Below are 26,468 nucleotides of genomic sequence, written 5' to 3'. Positions count from 1 at the left end.
AACTCGTTCTTTCTGATAGCTGAGTAATACTCCATTGTATATATGGACCACAACTTCTTAATCCAGTTATCTGTTGAAGGGCATCTCGGCTCCTTCCACAATTTAGCTATTGTGGACATTGCTGCTATGAACATTGGGGTGCATATGGCCCTTCTCTTCACTACGTCTGTATCTTTGGGGTAAATACCCAGTAGTGCAATGGCTGGATCATAGGGTAGCTCAATTTTTAACTTTTTAAGGGACCTCCACACTGTTTTCCAGAGTGGCTGTACCAACTTGCATTCCCACCAACAATGTAGGAGGGATCCCCTTTCTCCACATCCTCTCCAACAATTGTTGTTTCTTGCCTTGTCTATTTTTGCCATTCTAACTGGTGTAAGGTGGTATCTCAGTGTGGTTTTGATTTGGATTTCCTTGATGGCTAATGATTTTGAACATTTTTTCATGTGTCTGTTAGCCATTTGTATGTCTTCATTGGAAAAGTGTCTGTTCATATCTTCTGCCCATTTTTTGATTTGTTTATTTGTTTCTCGTGTATTGAGTTTGAGAAGTTCTTTGTAGATCTTGGATACCAGTCCTTTATCTGTAGTGTCATTTGCAAATATATTCTCCCATTCCGTGGGCTGCCTCTTAGTTTTTCTGACTGTTTCCTTGGCTGTGCAGAAACTTTTAATCTTGATGAAGTCCCATAAATTCATTTTATCTTTTGTTTCTCTTGCCTTTGGGGATGTGTCATGAAAAAGGTTGCTTTGGCCGATGTCGTAGAGGTTGTTGCCTATGTTCTCCTCTAGAATTTTGATGGATTCCTGTCTCACATCGAGGTCTTTCATCCATTTGGAGTTTATTTTTGTGTATGGTGTGAGATAGTGGTCAAGTTTCATTCTCTTGCATGTAGCTGTCCAATTTTCCCAGCACCATTTATTGAAGAGACTGTCTATTTCCCACTGGATGTTTTTTCCTGCTTTATCAAATATTAGTTGCCCAAAGAGCCGAGGGTCCATTTCTGGGCTCTCTATTCTGTTCCATTGGTCTATGTGTTTGTTTTTGTGCCAGTACCATGCTGTCTTTGTGATCACAGCTTTGTAGTACAGCTCGAAATCCGGCTTTGTGATGCCCCCAGCTTTGTTTTTCCTTTTCAACAGTTCCTTGGAGATTCGGGGCCTTTTCTGTTTCCATACAAATTTAAGGACTGTTTGTTCCAGTTCTTTGAAAAATGTCCTCGGTATTTTGATCGGGATAGCATTGAAAGTGTAGATTGCTCTGGATAGCATGGACATTTTAACTGTGTTAATTCTTCGATCCATGAGCATGGGATATCTTTCCATCTTTTTATGTCTTCCTCAATGTCTTTCAAGAGTGATTTATAGTTTCTAGAATATAGGTCCTTTACGTCTCTGGTTAAGTTAATTCCAAGGTAACGTATGGTTTTTGGTGCTATTGTAAATGGGATGGATTCCCTAATTTCTCTTTCTTCGGTCTTGTTATTCTTGTATAGAAATGCAACTGATTTCTGAGCATTGATTTTGTATCCTGCCACGTTACTGAATTGCTCTATAACTTCTAATAGTTTGGGAGTGGCTTCTTTTGGGTTTTCCATATAGAGTATCATGTCATCTGCAAAGAGAGACATTTTGACTTCTTCTTTGCCAATTTGAATACCTTTGATCCCTTTTTGTCGTCTGATTGCTGTTGCAAGGACTTCTAGTACTATGTTGAATAATAGTGGCGAGAGTGGGCATCCTTGTCGTGTTCCTGATCTTAAGGGAAAGGCTTCCAGCTTTTCCCCATTGAAAATAATATTTGCAGTAGGCTTTTCATAGACGGCTTTTATGAGATTGAGAAATGTACCTTCTATTCCTACACTCTGAAGGGTTTTAATCAGGAAAGGATGCTGTATCGTGTCAAATGCTTTTTCGGCATTGATTGAGAGGATCATATGGTTCCTGAGTCTTTTCTTGTTGATATGATGTATCACGCTGATTGATTTGCGAATATTGAACCACGCTTGCATCCCAGGTATGAATCCCACTTGATCGTGATGCATAATCCTTTTAATGTACTGTTGGATTCTATTAGCAAGTATCTTGTTGAGGATTTTGGCGTCCATATTCATTAGGGAAATCGTTCTGTAATTCTCCTTTTTGAGGGGGTCTTTGCCTGGTTTGGGGATCAAGGTAATATTGGCCTCATAGAATGAGTTTGGTAGCTTTCCTTCTGTTTCTATTTTTTGAAATAGCTTTAGGAGAATAGGTATTACTTCTTCTTTGAATGTTTGGTAGAATTCCCCAGGAAAACCATCCGGGCCTGGAGTTTTGTTATTTGGAAGGTTGTTTATCACTGACTCAATCTCTTCATAATTAATTGGCCTGTTTAAGGAATCAATTTCTTCCGGTTTCAATCTTGGTAGTTTATAGGTTTCCAGGAAGGATTCCATCTCTTCCAGATTGCTTAGTTTATTGGCATATAGCTGTTGATAAAAATTTCTAATAATCCTTCCAATTTCAATGGTGCTCCTTGTGACCTCTCCTTTTTCATTCATAATTTTAATAAACTGGGTCTTTTATCTTTTCTTTTGGATAAGTCTTGCCAGTGGTCTGTCAATTTTATTGATTCTCTCCAAGAACCAGCTTCTAGTCCTGTTGATCTGCTCTACTGTACTTCTGGTTTCTGCTTGATTGATTTCAGCTCTAATTTTGGTCAACTGCTTCCTTGTGTGTGGATTAGGCCTGTCCCTCTGTTGGTGTTCCAGCTTCTTGAGGTGAGAATATAAAAACTGCATTTTAGATTTTTCTATTCTTTTGAGTGAGGCTTGGATGGCTATGTATTTCCCCCTTAGGACTGCCTTTGCAGTATCCCATAGGTTTTGGACTGTTGTGTTTTCATTCTCGTTGGTCTCCATAAATTGTTTAAATTGATTTTTGATTTCCTGGTTTATCGAGTCATTCCTGAGCAGGATGGTTCTTAGTCTCCAAGTGTTTGAGTTTCTTCCAAATTTTTCCTTGTGGTTGAGTTCCAATTTCAGAGCGTTGTGGTCTGAGAATATGCAGGGGATAATTTCAATCTTTTGGTATCGGTTGAGACCTGTTTTGTGTCCCAGAACATGGTCTATTCTTGAGAATGTTCCATGGGCATTAGAATAGAATGAGTATTCTTTGGTTCTGGGGTGTAGTGTTCTATATATATCTATGAGGTCCAACTCGTCGAGTATGGCATTCAAAGCCTTTGATTCTTTGCTTAGTTTTTGCCAGGGTGTTCTGTCTATTTCTGATAGTGGAGTGTTGAGGTCCCCTACCATTAATGTATTTTTATTTATATGTCTCTTTATTCTGGTTAAGAGTTGGCTTGTGTATCTTGTTGCTGTTGGGGGCATATATATTTATAACTGTCATATCCACTTGTTGAATACTTCCCTTAAGAATAATATAGTGCCCTTCTCCGTCTCTAACTATAGTCTGTAGTTTAAAATCCAATTTATCTGATATGAGAATTGCTACCCCAGCTTTCTTTTGAGGTCCATTTGTGTGAAAGATGGTACTCCATCCCCTTACTCTCAGTTTGAATGCATCTTTGGGTTTGAAATGAGTCTCTTGTAGACAGCAAATGGATGGGTCATTTCTTTTTATCCAATCTGCAACCCTGTGGCGTAAAATGGGATGGTTCAAACCATTTACATTAAGACTGATTACTGAGAGATATGATTTTAATGTTGCCGTGTTGCCAGTAAAGTCTTTGTTTGTATTGGCTGTGACTTTCTGTTCTGTATCACTCTTGGGGCCTTTTTACTTTTATAGAACCCCCCGTAATATTTTGTTGGGCTGGTTTTGTGGTTACAAAATTGGTTAGTGACTGGCGATTCTGAAATGTCTTTATTTCTCCATCAATTCTGAATGACAGCCTTGCTGGATAAAGGATCCTTGGCTGCATGTTTTTCTCTAAAAGAGCTTTAAATATGCTCCCCCAACCCTTTCTCTCATTCCAGGTCTGTGTAGACAGGTCTGACGTAATTCTGATGCTTTTGCCTTGGTACGTGAGAAATTTCTTTGCCCTGGCCGCTTTCAATACTGTATCCTTGCATCTAATATTTGCGAAATGCACTATGACGTGACGTGGCGTAGGTTTGTCGTGGTTGAGCTTGGGAGGGGTCCTCTCTGCCTCTTGGACACGAATGTTTGTTTCCCTTGCTAGATTAGGGAAGTTTTCAGCTACAATTTGTTCAAATATCTCTTCTAGACCTCTGTTTTTCTCCACCCCCTCGGGGATGCCGATGACTCTTACATTGGATCGTTTCATTGAGTCAGTAATCTCCCGTAACCTACATTCGTGGGCATGGATTTTTTTAAGACCATCTTCTGTTTTCATTTTTTCCTCTATTAACCCATCCTCCAATTCACTAACCCGTTCCTCTGCTTCTGCGACCCTGGCCGTCAGAGCCTCTAGTTTTGCCTGCATTTGGCTCATAGAATTTTTAATTTCTGTCAGATTCGCTCTCATTTCTGTCCTTAGGGATTCTATATTCTCAGTAACCTTTTCGTTAATAGTTTTTTCAATTCTACTCATCATTTTGACCATCGTTACTCTGAATTCCATTTCTGATAATTTGGTTACATCCATATCCATTATTTCTGTGGCAGAGGCCACAGACTCACTGTCTTGTCTTTGCTGGGGGGGCTTCTCCTTCTTGTCATTCTGATGAAGAGAGGTTGCGGGGTTTCCAGAGCCCAAATTATTGACTGGGTCCCAGGCCGTGCCCCTTGTTTTATAGGGATCTTAGGGATGTGGGCTTCTTCTTTAAAGATTTTATTTATTTATTTATGCGGCAGCCAACCAGCGAGAGAGGGAACAGAAGCAGGGGAGTGGGAGAGGAAGAAGCAGGCTCCCAGCGGAGGAGCCCGATGAGGGACTCCTTTCCGGAACGCCGGGATCACGCCCTAAGCCGAAGGCAGGCGCTCAATGACTGCGCCACCCAGGCGCCCGGGTTGTGGGCTTCTTGATTTTTCAGCCTGCCTTCTGTGTTCTGGGGGAGGGGCCTGCCGCGCCGATACTCAGGCAACCCTGTTTGGGTAGAGTCTCCGTGTCCCCTGCGAGGGGGGATGGGGATGGGCACTCTCTGAGCCGGTATTTCCAGGCTTTTGTTCTCTGGCGGCTTTCCCTGGCGGTTTGCTGTGCCTCTTCTGAGAGTCAGAGCAGCAGTGGCCGAATCTCAGCCTCTGTCACGGAACAGAGGGATTGCGGCCCGTTCTCTACTAATGTTCTGGCCACTTTAACTCTGTTTCTGTTGGTGCTGCTCAACCCTGCAGCGTCCCGGGATGTGCGTCCCACACCCGGCGTCCCAGCCCTCACTTCCAGGGCTGGCGCGTCTCTGTCCTTTGTGTTTCTAACGCCGCCAGCCGCCAGCCGCCCCGCGCCCGCTCCCGGATCTCCCGGTCTCAGTCTGGATCCAGTGAGCGCACCAGGATTCCGGTGATCCGCGAGATGCCTGGTGGCGCGCGCACCCGGCTCACGGTCTCAGTCTGCTCTCTCGCGGGTGCCGTCCGCGAGCCCCGCCCGCTCTCCCGTGCAAGTGGCTACCGCTTCCCGGCGCCCGAACACGGCGGCTCCCTCCCCCTTCCGTTTATCTTCCGATATCTGTGCACAGTTTCATGGCTCCCCGTTTCGTACCTCAATACTCAGCGCTGGAGATGTTCATTTGTAGAGATCCAGATGCGTCTTCCTGCGTCTCAGGTTGGTTCCGTGGTTGTTTAGGCTGGTCTGGTACCTATCCAGCTCGACTCAGGGGACCGGCTGAAAAAGGGGTCCCCTACTCCTCCGCCATCTTAACTCCTCCCCTACAGTTTTATTTTTTAATAATGTCTTTTTAAATTTTTTTCAGGTTACTGATTATTCTTTTCTTTCTTTTCTTTTTTCTTTTTTTATAATAATATTTTTTTATTATATTATGTTAGTCACCATACAGTACATCCCTGGTTTTTGATGTAAAGTTCCATGATTCATTAGTTGCGTATAACACCCAGGGAAACAAACTGAGGGTTTCAGAGGGGAGGGGGTGGGAGAATGGGATAGGCTGGTGACGGGTAGTAAGGAGGGCACGTATTGCATGGTGCACTGGGTGTTATACTGATTATTCTTTTCTAAATGTTTTTATTTACATTCTAATTTGTTAACATACATGTAGTATTAGGTTTGGGTGTACTATATAGTGATTCAAGAATTCCATACAGCGGGGTGCCTGGGTGGCTCAGTTATTAAGCATCTGCCTACAGCTCAGGTCGTGATCACAGATCCCGTATCTCAGAGCCACGCATCGGGCTCCCTGCTCAGCGAGAAGCCTGCTTCTCCCTCTCCCACTCCCCCTGCTTGTGTTCCCTCTCTCCCTGTGTCTCTCTCTGTCAAACAAATAAAATCTTTAAAAAAAAGAAGAATTCCATACAACATCCCATGCTCATCATAAATATACTCCTTTCCCTTCACTTATTTAACCCATCCCCCTGCTGACCTCCCATTTGAGTTTACTGATTATTCTTAAATCATAGAATGAGTAGAGGAATTTTTTTTTTTTTAATTTTCTGGAAGAGTTTTTGTAGAGTTGGCAATATTTCTTCTTTTAATGTTTAGTAGAATTCTTCAGTGAATCTGTCTAGCCTTGGAGTGTATGTGTGTGTTTGTGTGTTTAAGAGTTTTTAAGTAGAATATCAAATTTTTAGTTATAGGGATTATTCAGGTTATCTACTTTTTCTTGAGTGACCTTTGATAATTTCTGACTTTTAAAGATTTTGCCTATTTCATCTAGGTGGTCAAAATCATTGGTATAAAATTGTTCATAATATTCTCTTATTTTCTTTTTAATATGTGTAGAATCTTCAAAGAGGTAATTTCATTCTTCATTTTGATAACTTGTGTCTTCTCTTTTTTTCGTGATCAGTCTATCTAAATGTTTGTCAATATTATGGATCTTTTCAAAGACCCATTTTACCAATAGCTCATTTATGTCTACTTTGGTAGCTAGATCTAGTTAATATTATCCTCCCATATAAATTCTCTAATTTCAAACCATTTTTAAAACTTCTTACAAAATATGTTCAGAGAAAGCTTTCCATTCTATATAACAAAATTTTGAATTTTATGAATGGAAACCACCATTAATGTGGACGTTTCTTCTACAAGAGTTTAAAACTAAGGCCATCTTACTTCTGATTAAAATCTCAAGGATAATGTACTTAGTATCTTTCACACTTTTAGACAACTCAAAATTTTAGAAGGTCTGTTTAGCATTGTTGCCTCTACCAAAATGGCACTAAAGATAGGTGATTAGAAAACAGGAGAGTCTTATTTTCACATTTCCTATAAAAACATAGCTCAAGTGAATATTATTTCATAATTGTCTGTTTGAGATAGGATATATGATGGGGAAATAGCAAAAATCGAAAGTATGAGAGGAAACAACTTTTTTTTTTTTTTTGAATGATAGTTCTGTTTCTGCTGACAGCTTTACAGAACTAAAGATTCTTCCTGAAACTAAGGTAAAAAAAATGCCAGGAGAAGGAGTGCCTGGAGAAGGCAAATTGAGGCCTAAGTCTTCAGCCACTAAAGGAAAAAGTATAAAAGAAATGCTCCCAAATAATTTGAGATTTAATGAACCAATGTATGTTATTGAACAGAAATTACACATGGAAATACTCCAAGGATGACAAATAATGCTAATGGTCTCCTTTTACTGTTTTCATTCTTGTTCACACAAGCTCATATTGGTTTTTGAAGTAAATCACTTGTTCCTTGCCTTGTAACATAGCTAAGAGTTTCGGACTCATGATTTCTTCACACTCACTTAACTTTTACCAATTTTATTATATAAATAAGTGAAAATATTATACAAGAAAAACATAATATAAAAAATAAAAATTAAATCTTATTTTCTTTTGGACTTTTGCTTTTGGAATATTCAAAATTTGATACACTCTGCCTGCTTTATTGTAAAGTTCACACTAATTTAGTTAGATCCTGCTGTCATTCTGCTTTCTTCTGTTTACCTACATTATTATGAACATTTCTCTGTCTCCCTCTCACTTTTTTTACTTATTATTTCACGTTGGGGTTAAATTTTGGTTTCTACTATCCTGTCATTCTTTTTGCTCAATGTCATTATAGTTTTTACTTTTCTTTGACACAGGCTAGGTTTGGTGAATGGAAAAATAGTGAACATGAGTGATATTTTAGTGAAACCTTATAGGATAAATAAAAGTTGTAGAAAGGAGGCATAGGAAACATTTTAAGAAGCACTAAAAATACATTGACATTGGTTACAAAAGTGTGTGGTTGTTTAAGGACAGGAAAGATCTTTGGAGATAATGTCTTTATAACTAATTAATAATTTATTAGCCTCATTCCTCAAAATAGTTAGAAAATTAAAAGTAAAGCTTAAAAAAGTCATATACCCACACTCTCATAATACCACTTTATATTTTTACTTGCTGTAAATATTGTTAATAAAATATTTAAAGCTATATGGTTTGTTAGGCTTTTAGAACACTTTATATCTGTTTTAGTTATGATAAACTTGGCATCTTATTTAAAAAGTGCTAACAAATAAAATTGCTAATAAGTGCTTTTCATTGGTGGTTTGTCCCAAATTTTTAGGGATATATATGTATCAGTTGACCCGTTACTATTAAAAAAATGATAAACATAATCTATACACCTTTTAAAAAGATCAGAGGCAATACATTCCTGTAAATGTATGCTAACTTTTAGAGTCAATTTTCCACTTGGTTCTTAACTTATAGAAATATTATTCAATACCACCTAATAGATTCTGATCCTAAGGCTCAATCTCCCACAGACTCATTTGCTTGGAAGGTGTTCTTGGATGCTGCTGAAGAGGATGGGGCTTCCAAAGTCAGTCACTTCTCTCAGCTGCTGCTTCAGAAGCAGAAAATTAGAAACTGCAGTCAGGTCTTAATGCCGCACACCCCAGAAGACAGCTCTGCACTGAGAGTTTAGAAGTCCTACTGTTCACCCTCTAAATCACACATTCATAGTCAGTTTGCTGGCTTCATCATCTTTTACCAGTAAGGTATATAGCATTCAGTAACAAAAAAAGAGTTATCAAATAAATTTCTGTTAAGTGATGTATTTGGTATCAGGGAATTTGACATAAGGCATAGATGGAGATGTGCAGCTGCCATGCAGAGTAATTGCACCCAGGACCTGGAAGATCTTAGTTCATAGGCATGCCTGAAGGCCATGTTTGCCTTTAAGAGAAAGCCCTGTTGCATGGAGAATTTGCAGAATGCTTTCTGTCTTTATGTCAGAAACCTACTTCCTGAAAACAATTAGTTAGATCTTAGTAAAGAAATTGCATGAGAAAAAGGCAAATTTACAAGAAAGAAAGCTAGAGACTCTCACATGTGCTACTACCATTACTTAGAAGAGGATAACACATTTGTGTTTGGGGGTGTTGGAAAAGGAAGCTCAAACCATGGGAAAGTGCTTTAGAAAAGATTTCCCTTGGTGTAGCTGGCATAGAGGTGGATTTCAATTGCTATTACTACATATTTCTAAGAATTTCAAAGCATCAGAGCATTGGGAGCCCTTGTGGTGCACAGATCAATGTGGTTCATATGAAAAAATAAAACAAAACTGCTTTTGTTCCTGCCTAACACTGACTTCTGGGGTTAAATAGGGCTTAGAGCTGCTCACTGAATTAAACAAATAATATATTTTTAAAAAATGCTCTGATAGTTTTTGCTACAACTATTGAACAGATTAATTTGACTTTGATGCTTTAAAAGGACTAGAGTCAAACCTATTCTATATTTTAAATGAGTCTCTTTGTTTCTGTCTTAATTTTTATTATTTAAAGAATTTGTTTCTTCAGGCAATTTAAAGAAAACACAAAAAGTAAGTAGAAATGTGCTATTATTCAAAATTAGTCATCTCAATTTTTATGTATTTAGATTTACTGTAATATATTAAGCAATCTGGCTGTGCTTAGTATGTTTGTTAGAAATATAGGTTAAAATTTGTACACAATTTGACATTCTCTATTTTTACTATATATATGTAACAATTGGGAACTTTAACTCCATACAAAGAAAAAGTATGAAACATGCCTGTTAGAATATGCATGTTTCCCTTTTTATTTTTACAATTCTTGAAAATACTGTTAAGCATTTCCTAATTTCATGAAATTTTGAGAACAGCATTTTTTCAAAGATTCAAGAAATCTGCTAAAGCTGATCCAGAAAATGTGTATAATATTAAGCACTTAAGTTTTCTATGACTCTTGTCTGACAGAGAAGAGTTAATGAGTAGGAGTTAATGAGATACTGATACCAGTGAAAACTGTGTTGGGGGGGATATCTAATGTCACATGATCATTGGCTATCTTTCTTCTGACATGCTCTCTGAGAGTCAGTCACATATACCAGCAAGTACCTCCTAGAATCAAAGCAGAGGTGAAAGGCCTGCAGAGCCAGGACATCATAGCTGTGTTCCTGACCAAGCTATTTCTCCAGCTGGTGAAATCCCAAGGCACAGAAGCAGGTATTGCAGCCAGCAAGCTTGTGTGACCCATGCCTGTGCTGTCCCATTGTGGAGCGATGAGGGATAAAGTAGAATTTGCTACAGGAAAGCTAGGTAGGAAGTTGGGAGGGGGTTGGAATGTTGCAGAAAATAATTGACTTTGGGATCCATATTAATTCATATCTAACGTTAACGTTATTCTACAAGTGAAGACAGGAATAGATCAGAATGAGAGTGTGTTTAAATATTTCCTATGCAGAATATGATTTTTTAATCCTTAGATGTTTTAAGGAATATTTAATATTTTTAGGTAATATAAAGTTGTGTTTTTCCCCCTCTTATCTCTATGGGTGCTACCTAACTGGTTAGCAATGAATTATCCAATGATTAAATTCCCTCATATTTCAGTTAAGTATAATAAAAAAGTTTGATGCTTTGAGAATATGATTATTTTTCTATCAAAATAAATCCAGTTTTATATTTACAAATTTATTTTCTTGTTGTTTTGTTATACAGATACTCAGTTAAAATACAGCTAAACAAAAACCAGTTAGCTAGGAAAACATGACCTTAATACAAGATTTACCTTATAGCTTCGCACTTTGGTACAGAGTGTTTATCGAAAACAAATGACAATGTATTCATACATTTTGTCATTATGTGATGATTGTTCAAATCAAGTTTCCTGACGTTCTAAAGTAATTAAATGTGGGAATATTAAGATATTTTGAAAACCCAAGAATCAAATCTATTTAGGAAGAACAGTTATCTGATTCTTTCTAAACTTACCAAAAACATTCTCCTCTTTAATCACTATGTATTTATTTATATTTCCAGGGGAAAAAGTCTATTATGTATTTTTTGTGAAAGTATTGTTTATATAAGCTAAGTGTAGGTGAAGGATCATATATCTGAATAAATATAAATAAGCTGTAAATATAATATATATTTGAAATAAATACATATTACATATTTAAATATAATATATTTTAATATATTTATATATTTATTTGAATATCATTTAATATATTTTATATACATTTATTTATATATTCATAATATTTATACTTATTGTAATGAAAGTGTATCATTTACTAGCTATCTAACCTTTCTAATACTGTTTATGCTCTTGGAGCCTCAGTTTTCTTCATCTACAAATAGGAAAGAAATCACTACTGTGCAGCATTGTTGTCAGAACGACAAGTTATGCCTCCCTCATTTAACGTTATTTCCTAAACTCCCTTTCGTGGAATCCCATGATTTCTGAATTTCCTCACAGTCTAAAAGGGGGCATGACCCACTGACTATAAAGTTCAAGAGATAATGTAAATTAATGAGTGGGGTCTGGCATAAGCAATGTGGGAGTTCCTATTTGTCAAGTGTGTGTGTGTGTGTGTGTGTGTGTCCTTACTAAGCAGGGGATTATTGTATTTGATGTCAATATAGTTGCCATTTGGGCATAAAACAGGCACTAAGTGATCAAACATAATTTTTCAAGAGATGATATAAATCTAGATTCTTAGGTGAGTATGGAATATATAAATTTTTACATTTTGGCAATGAATTCAATTATTTTAAAAACAGCAAAAGCTCAACATAACATGCCCTTAAACTGTAATGGGCCATTATTTAATTGTGTAAGCATTTAAGCATTACAACAAGAAATTTAAAATTTTCCCCTTATATGCCCAGATATTCTTTAACCTGCTTATTTCAGATGATGCCTATCATTCATTTAGCTGTCCTTGTTACTTCATGATAAATATTGTTATTTTCATTCTCCATGAAACATTACATAGGTCTTGAGCTGTGTTCTTTGCTGCAGCCCTCAAAAATGAGCGAGGAGAGAGGGACATACATGGAGCTGAAATTACCCTATTCGAGGAAACAGAAAGGGGAAAGATGTCCAATGGATAAAACGCCCTCAGTTAAAGGTTTTTGTTTTCTTGTTTCTGGACATACTATGATGTTAAGTAAGAAAAAGTGAAATCATAATTGTGTCTATACATTTTGATATTATATATCTGGTTCCTTACATATGAAGAAATATATTACAATGGAATATTCAATAGATATATGACCAGAGTAAATAGTGATATACATTTTATTTATTTATTTTTTTATTTTTTAATGTTTTTTTATTATATTATGTTAGTCACCATACAGTACATCCCTGGTTTCTGATGTAAAGTTCGATGATTCATTAGTTGCGTATAACACCCAGTGCACCATGCAATACATTCATTTTAAGTTCCAGAATGAATTTCCATTTTGTTCTAATTCTGAGGGCTTTCCTAGGCTCAATGCTTACTGTACATTTTGCTTTCTGATTTTGTACAGAATTTCCATGGCATAATTTTGCAATAACCCTGGGAGTTATATGCTTTTTCCTCCTGCTGGCAATCACAGGTTTAAGATATATGTGTGACTATCAGGCACACACATTTATTATGAGAACAATGAGCCAGAGTGATAAATGATATGCTATAAACTACTGAACTTCTGTTGAGCATTTGTAAAGTCCTATAGAAATGTTAGTAATCATGATGTATTGATGATAATATTGATGATGATTATTTTATTATTTTCCTATCACTTAGTTTTTATACCACAGAAAATAGTGTATGTAAAAGCTGAAACAGCACAAAATTTGGCTGAAATGTACAGGGAGGCTTACATATATATTCATCCTTATATTTTGTGTAGGAGGAGGTGTTCCATATCATCAGAGAATTGGAGCAATCTTTATTTGAATATTATATTCCTCATACTGTAATACTGCTTAAATCACAGAGGAATGTAAAGTGGATCTATTTCTATTTCAGTTTTTATATATATATATATATATATATATATATATATATATATATATCACTTGTTAAAAGTTTATATGCAACACTTCTTAAAAATATTTTCCCCGATGTTTGTCAATTCTTTGGTTCATTAATTCAACAACAATTTTGAGTACCTTCTCTGGGTCAGGAACTATGTATGGTACTAAAGACACAGGGATTTAAAAAAGCTCCCAATGAGCTCGGTTTAAAGGGGAAGATTTTTTTTTTTAATGAAGCTGTTTTTAAAATAAAATATTATTAACGCTGGGGCAATGGCATGAATGGATGGGATATTCCATGCTGTGGTCAAGAAAGCTTTCCTCTAGGAGATATTAATTGATATGATATAAAAGATAGGTAGGATTTAATCAGGAAGCTCAGGGAAGAGAATATTCTGGGCAGAGAACAACATGGACAAAAGTACATACTGATGTGTTAGGAGAATTACACTTTTGGGGCAAATAAAAGTAGTAGCTAGAAATAGGTTTCGCTACATATGCAATTTATGATAATTTAATATCATGTTAAGAAATTTTAGATTTGTTCTAAAAACAAAAGAAATTATTGGAAGTTTTTAGATGAGGGAAAAACAGAACTCACATCCTATGAGCAGATAGGGATTTTGGAAAGGTCATTTGAATAGACTGGAAAGTGGGTGGGGGAACAAGATAGGAAGATGTTTCAGGAATTAGGATTAGTTAGAATGTCTGAATTGGTATCTTGAAAGAATTAATGAAGCATAGGGACCATATGTGAGAAATATTAATATGTAGAATTGTTAGGATATGACTTTTATTGATTGTGTGAGGGAGACAAGTGAATCAGTGTTACTATTTGACATCAGGCTTATACACCTTGGTGAGTATATTCCACTAAATGTCATAAAAAACAAGAGGAACAGTAGGCTATGATTTGGGAGGTGTGAGAGTGTATGTGTGTGTGTGTGTGTGTGTGTGTGTGTGTGCTAATAATGGTGAAGAGTGAGGTGCTGGTGCCATATGAGTGGAGATGACCAGAAAAAATTAGATTCGTCTGTGTCTCCTAGAGTGAGCATTTGGCAATAGACACAGACCATCAGCACATATAGGATAGGATTAAAAGTCTGGAGATCAAGAGAGATGTCTAGATTAGAGATATGAATTGTGGATTCAACAGCTAATGTAGCAGTAGTGGAAAACATAGTAGAGGAAAACAGAAGCTAGACCTTGTGTCACCTTGTAAAACCAGGGAAAGTAGATTATGCTAGAAGAACAAGAGTGAGGAAGATGATTCTTAGAATAAACCAACATTTAGAAGTGGGTGGAAGGTATGCAAATAGTTCAAAACAATGATGCTTTGGTTAAACAAGGAGGAGGGAATGCAAAACCTTATGGCATCATATGGAGAGGAATCTAAAGATAGTCACGAGTTCCAAATAGTATAGGAAGATGAAGTATTCTATTGGCCAACAGTATGCTTATTAAATTGGCAAGAGAGAGGTCACTAATGATATATTCTGCAGTAGATTCAGTGGAATGGTGGGTTAGGTCAAAGTCTGGTTGCAATGGCTCAAACGTATTCAACCATTAGGAAGCAGAGACAGTGAATACTGAAAATTATTTTTTGAATTATGGCTAAGCACAAACTTGACCAAGTATTGAAAGTATGTGGATCTATATGATCTCAGATATTGTAAAGGGACTATAAACTGATACAAGTACTTTGTCAGTTTGGTATTATCTCCTAAAGCTGAACATGAGTCAGTCATTCTCACCCTAAGTGTATGTCCAACAGATATACTTGCACATGCACAAAAATGCACACCTACAGAACTGTTTGTAGCAATGCCATTCATAATATCAAACACCTCAAAACTACAAAAATGACCACTACTGGGACCGTAAATGAAATCTGCAATTTATTTACAATAGAATTTATGTAGCGGTCAAAACAAACTACAATAGTATAGAACCAATCAATTAACTTAATAAATAAAATTCTGAGAGCAATGTTGAGTGTCTTATGAACGAAGTACTGTGAACAAGCTTATGCTATCCCCAATCTAAGAGTCAAAAAAATGATTCTCTTATAAAAAATATGAAAAAGAAAGGATCAGAAATCTTGTTGGAGAGGAAACTTGAGATGAGCATATGCAAGAGGAGGGAACCATGAGAAGGAAAATGTTGAGGGTCCAAGAAAGAAATATAATAATAGGAGATCAAGATCACCAAAGATTCAATAGGGAATGAAATCCACAGCAGGGGTGAGAGTTTCAGACTTGCTCAATAAGAAGCAATTTTATTTTTTTCTGAGATAGATTGAGGGATACCTGTGTATTTATAGGAGAAGAAGCAAGAAGTTGAGGAGAATGTATACTTGCTGATGACTGTTTCCATGTGAAGTAGAAGATGAGGCCGTCTTCTGAGAGGGAGAGTCAAGGAGGTGCACTAGATAATTTAGGAAAAGTATAAATACTTGAAATAGCTGTTGAATGGAGAAAAGATTGTGACTCAATAACTAAACTGTGTAATGTTGAGGTGAAATAGTGATGGGAAGCATAAGTGTTAGCATTTAAACTGTATGTGTACAGTTTTGTGATTTTTTTGAATCTGATTTTCAGAAGCTTGTGTGGAGATGAGATGATGAATGACAAGAATATTCAGAAATTGGTTATTTTATGTATTTTTAATTTTTAAAATTTTTAAAGTAGGCTCCACACCCAACATGGGGCTTGAACTCATGACCCTAGATCAAGAGTCACACGCTCTACTCATTGAACTAGCCCATTGCCCCAGTGATGTTGGCTATTTTTAGATGTGTATAAACTCTATGTTGCAAGGTTCTTGGAACTCCTTCCAAAATTAGTTCTGTACCTTGTGTCCTTGGGTAGACAGAAAGGAAAGGACAAGAGAATTGGTTAGTCACAGAAATGGTAGTATTTAGTTACTAGAGGTCTTAATGTGTCTTTTAAATTCAGATCCAGTAAATGAACATTTGAACGGATGGCTGAATTGAAGCAGTAGTTATATTTATTGCAACTGAGTACATTAAGATACCGTGCAATTGATGTTGTTGGATTTTTACAAGTAGACATTGAATTTGGCTGAATGATGATGGGTGGTAGCAGAATTGGAAATTAAGATTCTCAGTTGTATAATAAAACCTTAAAGGATTTTTCTTTTAATGTTTAGACACAGAGCAGTATACTTTATGTTTTACATTTTTTATTTGTGAGTTTTGGGAAGATATTGTTATTTCCTTGAGAGATTTTTAACTTTCCTTTTGCATATTAGGAGCCATCTGAGCTCTTGCTCCATGTAAATTCAATGACTCAGTAACAAGCTTCTCCTAGAGGAGAACTAAATGACTGTATTTGGATTTACATGCAAATACTAAATGCTAAATAAATACTAAATAAAAAATTTCACCAACTTTGAAATCCTTATATGAAGAGTAGATGGCCTAGAAACTAGTTAATCTTTTATTTCAAGTTTATATTTTCTGATTTCTATGCTTGTATGTTTTATATACTTAAAAATAATAGATAGCAAGTTATGTTTTTATTTAAAAATCTGTTTTATGTTCTGACACTTAAAACTATTTTAAACTAACATTTTCTCTGATTGTACTTTCATTAGTCAACTGTATTCTCTATGCCATTTAGAATTAAAGTATGATAACGTGATCTATGAAAGGCATTCATGACCTTAAATTTATAATATGGATTAAAGTTTTTCAGAAGTGTTCTGCACACACAAAGAAGGATATGAATGATACAAAAGAAAAAAATGTTTCCTTAGGAGAGTTTGAAGATCACTCAATTTTACCACCTATTATAGGTAAGTACTGAATACTTACCGTGATAGTTTACAAAATTTTTTTTATGGAATTGTCTCCCTCTGTCCCATTTCAATATATAGTTTTAAAACTTTATGTTGTGCTTTGTCAGGTCCTTTAATTTTGCTCACCTTTTTTTTTTTTTTGAAATCAAATCCATTTTCTTTATTATAGCTAATTGAACTCTTGACTTTCCCAGAGTCATGTTGATTTGATTATTTGAGTAATTTATGCTCATGGATAAATTTTCCCCAATACAGATCCCTTGGAATTAACACCATCTCTGTATATTCACTTTGTCGGTTTCCTCCTGCAAGGATATCTGCTCCACATGGCTGCAGTTTATTTGTTCTTGAGAAGTCAAAATTTTCTCAGTGCAATCCTAACAATGGTCTGAAGTCTGTCAGAGACAGTCCCTGGCTCCACAAGTTGGCCAAAGAGCTATTCCCAACATTCGACTTTTGGGAAATGGGAAAACCACCTATTATTTGATCATTCAGTCTGAAGTAAGTAAGAAATACGTGTAAAGTGCAGGTCTGTAAGTGGTCTTGCGGTTGAGGATCATGGTGGCTTTTGTTTTCAAGGTAAAGACTATGACTTATTTCAAGAAAAGTGGTATTGCTGTGGAGAAAGTTGTTACTATTTTTCAAAAGAAGAGAAAACTTGGGAGAGGAGTAAGGAGTCATGTGAAGACCTGTGTTCTAGTCTCATTAAGCTTGATAATAAAGAGGAGCAGGTATGTTTACTTTATTAAACCTGATTAAATGCTTTATGAGAAGTCCTATGTCTTGAGTTAAGATAATCAATTTGAATTTCCTCCAATATTATTTGGCCACTTTGTTTTGAAGCACTTGTTAATCCATATAGATTTCTCTGGAGAGGAGACGAAGGTTAACAGAGACCTGGAAGAACCATTGTTTTATTTATTTATTTATTTATTTATTTATTTATTTATTTATTTATTTATCTATTTATTTATTAAGTAGGCTCCAATCCAGCCTAGAGCCCACACAGGGCTTGAACTCATGACCCTGAGATCAAGACCTGCGCTGAGATCAAGAGTCAGGTGCTTAACCAACCAAGCCACCTAAGTACCCCAACATCCATTGTTTTAAACAATGAAGAAGAGAAATGGCTCTGGTGTGCCATTTCATTTTTAGTCTTTTTATTGTATGTGTTGCATCTTCACATTTTAATATTCATTAGATGGTTCAGGGCTAATACAGGGCAAAAGAAAAACTGCCTTCAATAGTGTGAGCAATCTAAAGAGATAATTCTCATTGTACTGAGTTCTGTTGTTCCTTCTCTCAGTATTTGGAAGGAATCACACTTGTAAGGGAAGATGAGTCTCTCACTTTCATGAGTGGCCATGGGAAAAAGGATAAAAAATAGAGATTGAATATACTGGAGTGATTCTCTAAAAATGAACTTTTATTTTACTTATAATCCAGAATGGCAGAGGAAGCATCTCTTTTCTAGAAGAGACAATCTAGATCAAATTCACCATTCTTTGTAAAGTTTAGGACTATAAAGTCAATTGAATGGATTCTGTACATGTCCATCTAATGATTCCATTTAGACACCAAATTCCAGTTACACTGTTTAGTCCTAGCAATGTTACTTCCAGTAGTATCTTGTGAAGGACGAGTTAAAATCCCTATGTTTGAAAAACAACAAAACAACAACAAAAACAACAATACTCAGGGGTGCCTGGCTGGCTCAGTCAGTGGGGCATGTGACCTTGATCTCAAGAGTTGTGAGTTCAAGCCCCATGTTGGGTATAGAGCTTACTTACAAAAAATAAATAAAAATAAATAAAACAAAAAAAACCCTATGTTTTCTTGTTTATAAAATTATTTTTTAAAAGGATTTTATTATTTATGTATTTACTTATCAGAGAGAGAGAGAGAGAGAGAAGGGCACAAGCAGGGGGAGAAGCAGGCTCCCTGCTGAGCAAGGAGTCCAATGTGGGACTAGATCCCAGGACCCTGGGATCATGACCTGAGCCAAAAGCAGACACTTAACTGACTGAGCCACCCTGGCATCCCTCTAAAATTCTTATTAAAATAGCAACGTGAATGAATCACTTGTACCTAGAAGAAACAGATGAAATAAGTAATCACATATGGAGTCAAATAAATTTTAAAAATCCGGCTACATCTTATTGATACCTTGATTAATTTAAACCTCAATTGTTATCAGTCAGTTCCTAAGCGATCTGCGTTTTCTTCTCTCAGAAATTAACTTTATTTGTGATCTGTCCTTTCCCTGTAATTTCCAATTCGGTGTTCTTCAGTTTTAGTCCTGCCATTGAAATTTCTAGGCTCAGAGTTTCAATGAAACTTCTTATACTTGTTATTCCTCTATTGCCATGAACTAATCTAGAGCCTTTTGACTTTGATTAGAGCAAAGCTGAGTTGGAGAGTCTATTATCTGATGCCTTGTGGTCAGGATCTAAACTGGAATACTGGCGCACTATAAAGACCCTGCGACAGACTTTGCTGTAGAACAGCATTACTCTTACACTAATCGTTTAAGATTTTCAATCTTTTGCTGTTTTATAAAGCCTATTAAGTGTAATGAAAGCAGTGTCTTAATTCCATTGATACGGAAAAATGAGATTGGCTTTTACAGATTTATGTATACCCTTAAATCTAACAATAATATGTGAGCGAAAGAATCAGTGAACATTTAATTTTAGTGTTTTTCCAGAGACCTAGAAATGACAAAGTATAGTTTTTTGATGCTTATATAATGCCCATCCACTTTCCTCACTCTAAGAGATACACTATTAAGATTTTTTTTATACAATTTAATTACAGTGAAAAATAATATTGGAGTGTGTGTGTGTGTGTGTGTGTGTGTGTGTGTGTTTGAGAGGAGAAAGAGAGAAAGAGTGGGATGGACAGAGAGGGAGAGGATTAGAGAGAGAGAGACCAAGAGACAGAGAGATAAAGGCAGAGACAGGTAATAAATACATTGCTAAGAATATTAATTTGTTGCTTCATATTTGCATCAGTAAGGGAACATTTAAAGTGAATAAAAAATACCAATTAGAATAATGAATCCAAATAATTACAGTTTTTCATGTTAAAGATACTTTCGACACTGCATGCATTATTCAGTGCACAAAATTTTCAAAACTGAGAGTATGATTCCCACTTCAGTTATGGAAAATACTCAAGGAAGTTTTATTTGCTTCAGTGTACATAGCAAATAAATGGCATAAACTGTTTTAATACTTGTAGGTATAGTTTCTTCATTTTCACCGCTGTATAATATTCCACACTGAATATGCTTCATCCATTCCTTAGATGGTGCAAATTTGGGTTGTTTCCAGCTTTTGTTGTTATGAATAGTCCTTCATTAAACATTCTTAGACATATCTCCGTGCAACATTGTTCCATGTGTCTTTTCTTCTCTTCATCACAAATCATCCTAGGAATGGAATCATTGGTCAGTAGAATTTGTACAAGTTCAATTTTATATGAGAATTAAAAATTATTTTTCAATATGATTTTAGCAACAGTTTTAAAGATATATTTGATTTCTACCATCCCACAAACTTGGTGTTGTTACTTTTACTTTTTGCCAATTGGATAGCTGTAAAATACATCCTTGTGGCTTTGTTTTGCATTTTTCTGATCTATAGTGAGCTTGGAATCTTTCAAAATTTATTGGCCATATGCTTTATTTACTTGAAATGTGTTCTTATGTTTTGTCCATTTTTACTTATTGTAAAATTTATTTTCTTACTGTTTTATAAAAATATCTATTAGTTCTTTAAATCATTACAGATGTCTCCGAATTTGAAGCTTTTATTTCCACAGTCTTTAAGGTAGAAGTTCTAGGTTTTGTGCAGTCATATTTACCTATCTACTTTATCATGAGTAGAGTTTTTTTTTCTGAGTCCATCATGTGCTTTGCTGATATCTTTCATCCAGTCATGAAGACTTGAGTGATTCATCCATTGAAGACTTTCCATTTCAATTTCTTCTCTGCACCATGGAGAAATTAGCCTGTCTCTTCCATGTATCATAGTGGCATTCGAAGATAAATGTGCCCAGTATTTTATGACTCCTCTGTGGATGAGGTGTTTTCAATGATGTTATGAATAATACCAATAATTCTGCTTTTCCCACAGAACTTCATTCAATCAAAAATAAAATACAATTATTGGATTATATAAAATAGGAGCTAAGCATCCCTGGAAGTGGCTGGATGGCACACTCCTATCTCAGACGGTGTAAGTTTTCATGTCACAGTTTTCTTTCCCTTTCCTGCTCAGGAACTGCTTGGTAGATTATTGGTCAAGAAGAGGAAAGGATCCTTGGGAATTTAGGGAATATCTCGAATCCCATTTTGACCTCATTTCTCATATAGGCAACCAAATGCAAATATCAGGCCTCAAAGAGACCCAAAGGGCATTATTTATTCCCATGTTTTTTAATGGTGGTGTTTTCAAACACAGTAAAGAGACATTTTGCTTTTGTATCTTTCTCATGTATGTTCTATGATACTAGCATGTTCGCTGGTATGGTTGCAGGAAATGGTAAAAATATAATGAGGAAAGAAAAGTTGTATCTAAACCCAACTCTCTCTGTCAGTGTAACTTGTACCTGCTTACTTGGTATTGTTCAAGAACTAAAAAGAAAAGAGTTTTTTCCATTAAATCATTAGGTAGTCCAGGAACCTAGTTTAGAAAATGAAGCAAATGATTTAACTAAATCTAAGTCACATGCAGGTCAATATGGGAGACATGGGCTATTTAACATGCTGTTTATTGATTGCTTGCAATATGGCAGGCACTATTGTAGCCATTGAAGTTACAGTGATGAATAAAACATGCAACAGTATCCTGCCCTTATGGATAATATATTCTAATGCGGGCATGATAATGCTGGTGGGGATCAGTGAGGACAAATCAAATATGCCAAGTAAATATATGGCATGTTAGAAGAAGATAAATGCTACGGAGTGTTGTGAGTCCCTTACTTTTTGCTATATCATAGTGTCTTTTTGTGTATGAGTAAAAGGAAGAAATGTCACTGTTTTAAATGGGGTGGTCAAGGGCAACATCCTTGAGAAATGATGTTTGTACAGTATCTTGAATGAGCAAGCCTTCTGGATTCCCTGATGGGACAGCATCCTAGCAGTAGAAACAGCTGGTGTAAAGACTCTGAGGTAGGAGTGTATTTTGCATGCTTGAGGAAATAGCATGAGGGCCTGTGATGCTGGAGTAAAGTGAAAAAGGGGGAGAGAAGAAGTAGGTTAGAGAGGCAATGATGGTGAGAGCAGGTAGGATATCAGGAAAGTGCAAGAACTTGAATTTTTTCATGAGGGCATTGAGAAGCTATCGGAGGGCTTTGAACAGAAGAGTGGCAAAAGCAGGCTTCCTGTTTTAGAGACTCCCTCTGGACACTCTTGAGATTAGATGGTGTGCGTTCTTTTGGGGAGGGTGCAGGGAGAATAAGTTGGATTCAGGAGCCTACTTAAGAGTCTGTTGGAGTCACCCAGGTGAGATGCGGTGGTTTGACGATGATTGGTAGGCTTGGTGCTGGTGTGATATGGCCAGATTCCATAATTCTTTCAAAGATGTGTGAGAGACAGACAAATCAGGGATGCCTCCAAGTTTTTGGTCCAAAAGTTGTAAGAGTGATGCTGCTATTAATGTTAATACAGCCTATTTGGAATTCAGTTTTAGATACATTTTTTAGCTCTGTATAGGGGTGTCACATGGGGCATTGTGATACATGATCATGAGTTTCAAGGTCTGTGCAGAGGATGCAGATGTTGTACACAGCCCAGCCATGCACAGAGTGTGTGATAAGTAAGAGGGTGGAAGTGATTCTCAGGAAATCTAAGGCCTGAGCCCTTGGACACCCAAATGTTTAAGATAATGATAAGATAATGGAGAGATGAGGATAACCAGAAAACATCATTGGGAAAAGTGCTTCAAGATACTGAAAGGAAAACCATGAAGGAGAGGTAGGGTAATGGAATCCTTGTAAAAGAAGTACTACTGAAATAATAGCAAAATTTAAAACGTTGGTGTGTTCTCACAACAATTCTACTACTTGAAATTTTTACTTCCTATCAGTTACATTTAGTGAACATTTGGAGGAAAATTAAAACCAAGTAACATTTTATTTTTCTGTATACTGTAGCCTAGCCCCCAAATTTAAAATCCATGTACCTTATTCTCATTGTCCAGTTTCACAAAATTTTAATGCTTTGTCTGGTGTGGAAGACATTAGGCTGAGTGGGGAAAAAGTGCACTGTGTCATTTGCAAATTGCACTACAGATAAAAGAGTAGTATCCAAGATCTACAAAGAACTGCTCAAACTCAATACATGGGAAAAAAATAATCAAATCAAAAAATGGGCAGAAGATATGAACAGACACTTTTCCAACGAAGACATACAAATGGCTACCAGACACATGAAAAAATGTTCAAAATCATTAGCCATCAGGGAAATTCAAATCAAAACCACATTAAGATACCACCTTACTCCAGTTAGAATGGCAAAAATTGACAAGGCTGGAAATATTTTTATATGTAATTACAATATGTCACATAATGAATTTGTTATATTTGGTCACTTCCCAGAAGTTTCAGGGGCCTTAGAAGAAGAATTTTTTAAGGGCACATGTCTCACCATGTATACATTCCAGTCTAAACTAGTCTTTCTGCTTCTTCCCTATCTCCAATGGTCCACTGGCAACATTTCCATTAGTTTTAATATTTTTTATTATGTTATGTTAGTCACCATACAGTACTTCATTATTTTTTGATATAGTGTTCAATGATTCATCAGTTATGCATAACAGCCAGTGCTCATCACAGCACGTGCCGTCCTTAATACCCATCACCCTGCTCCCCCTTCTCCCTATCCCCCTCCCCTCTGAAACCCTTAGTTTGTTTCCCAGGGTCCATAGTCTCTCATGGTTCATCTCCCTCTCCAATTTCTGATTTCTCTCCCTTCAGATTTCCCTCCATTCTCCTATGGTCCTCTGTGCTATTGCTTACGTTCCACATATGAGTGAAACCATATGATAACTGTCTTTCTCTGTTTGACTTACTTCACTTAGCATAATCTTCTCCAGTTTCATCCATGTTGATGCAAATGGTAGGTATTCATCCTTTCTGATGGCTGAGTAATATTCCATTGTATATATGGACCACATCTTCTTTATCTACTCATCTGTTGTAGGGCATCTCAGCTCCTTCCACAGTTTGGCTGCCGTGGACATTGCTGCTATGAACACTGGGGTGCATGTGCCCCTTCTTTTCATGACATCTGTATCTTTAGGGTAAACACCCAGTAGTGCAATTAGTTTTAGATACAATTACTCTTTACAATCTTACAGCTATATGCCCATCACAAGATTTGTATGTCCATTGAAATAATTACACTTATGTTTTAAATTTGTGATAATTTGCCTGAGAAATGACTTTCTAAACTAAATATATTCTCTGACGCAGGAATTTCCAAAAGAGTTTATTGGATATAAAATGTGGACACCTCAAGCCATCAAATATTTTTACTGCTGATTGTAGTCAATTCTTTCGTTACATTTGTGAAAAGGAGTTCACTGGCCCTGATTATTAAAAGAATTATTGTCATCAAAGTTTTAGTATTTTCATTCTTTAACACTTATTAGGGAAAAAAATCTTAGGGTATTCACTCAAATTAGTCCACTATCCATGATTTCTGAAAGGTTTTGATCTTTCAAACATTCCTCAGCAAGGCTAAAACACTAAGGTTTATAAATAGTAAGATTATGCATCCAAAAAATAAGTTTATTGTTTAGAAATTTCAAGAACCAATCCATCAGAGAATGTGAAACAAATTCATCTTGATTAATTGTAAGGTTTTACGTTAAAAATAATGAAATGATCTTGATATGAGTAGGTAATTAATACATTCACATTGTTCAAAATATGAGTTATGAAATGATGAACAAATTCTCTGAACCCAGCGTGTCCCTTATTCACCTAGTTCCCTTCTCAGAGGGAAACATGAAACTAGTTTAGAGAATATTCCAGAGATATTTTAGGAATGTACTGTCATATACATGCTATCTGCTAAACAAATTGTTACATAACTACAAATAATAGAATGGCTTCTTTACATTTTTGTTTAAAAATATATCATGCAATTTGTTCCACACCAGAACCTAAGTAAATGCATCACTGTTTGTAAGCTATGGCAAATGTTACACTAAATGCATGTACCAAAAATTTATCTATGAGTTTTCTTTCCAATGGTTATTCAGGTTTGCTGCAGAATTTCACAATTGTTAGAAAAATACTGGAATGAATAGCACTTAACATAGTATCATTTGCCATAGAACATATGTATAGCATAAATCTCTAGCTGTAAAATTTCTATCAAAAGATGTGTACATTAAGTTTTAATAGATATTTAATATTTCAGTAGATGTTGTACACCTGTCATCTCCATAGAGCAACATTCAAGAATTCCTGTTTCCTCACTTCTTTACCACCACAGTGTGTTATCAATATGTTTATTTTGCCAATAAAGTCTATTGATTGTACCAATATCAACTTCCTGGTTTTATATTGTATATATTTTTTATGAAGTTGTTATGCAAATATGTAAAAAGGTATATAAGATGCTACCTTTGTGGAAACACGGTGTAGGGTACATGAGATATCTGAACTATTTTTGCAAGTTTCTGTGAGACTATATTTCTTTCAAAACAAAAAGTAAAAGAATAATAATGAAAAAGACATTTGTATTGTATATAACAGTAAAAGGATGGCATTAAGAATTTTAAATAACTTGCTTGTCTGCATAAGAAAAAGGTAACTTGGATGTCCAAAAAAGATTGTTTGTATGAGTAGATGGTTTCAATTACTGACATGGTGATGTTCACTGCAGCATTATTGATAGAGAGAAATGAGAAATACTTGAGATGTCTGAGAATAAATAGCAGAATCAGGGAAATATATTTCATGCAATGGAATTATGGACTGAAGTTAAAATGAATTTCCAGATCCACCTGTATTGATATTGGTAGAAGCTGGAAGACATAGTGCTGAATAAAATCGCCTTGTGGATCATGCACTGCAATAGCTCCATTAGGTGTACTTCTCTTCTGTGTATTGTTCATTCATGATTATGTGCATATATATAAATCAATATATAATAGCATATATGTAGTCATATCAAATATAGAAGTTGTCAATATGCAGTCAAATACAAAATCACGGACAAGGATACACATAAACTTCAAGATAGGTTTGTCCCTATAGAAGGAGGAATGGGCTT

At 36.0% G+C, this 26,468-nt stretch overlaps 1 protein-coding gene across 1 annotated transcript in view; it reads left to right on the top strand.

Moving 5' to 3' along the window:
• Positions 1 to 12,352: 12,352 nt before the first annotated feature.
• Positions 12,353 to 26,468, top strand: part of LOC148107767 (natural killer cells antigen CD94-like) — a 64,392-nt gene continuing 50,276 nt past the window's right edge. The window contains exons 1-4 of the mRNA XM_087855917.1: positions 12,353 to 12,452; positions 12,859 to 12,942; positions 17,063 to 17,170; positions 17,753 to 17,904. Of these exons, the coding sequence (XP_087712043.1) occupies positions 12,353 to 12,452; positions 12,859 to 12,942; positions 17,063 to 17,170; positions 17,753 to 17,904 (444 nt within the window). The remainder of the gene's footprint in view (positions 12,453 to 12,858; positions 12,943 to 17,062; positions 17,171 to 17,752; positions 17,905 to 26,468) is intronic.

Source organism: Ursus americanus, chromosome 25 (genome assembly GCF_024610735.1).
Source record: "Ursus americanus isolate L20-20 chromosome 25, mUrsAme1.1.p, whole genome shotgun sequence".
Classification (NCBI taxonomy): domain Eukaryota; kingdom Metazoa; phylum Chordata; class Mammalia; order Carnivora; family Ursidae; genus Ursus; species Ursus americanus.
The sequence above is the reverse complement of the archived record's forward strand: the minus strand, read 5'-3'. Positions and strand labels throughout refer to the sequence as shown.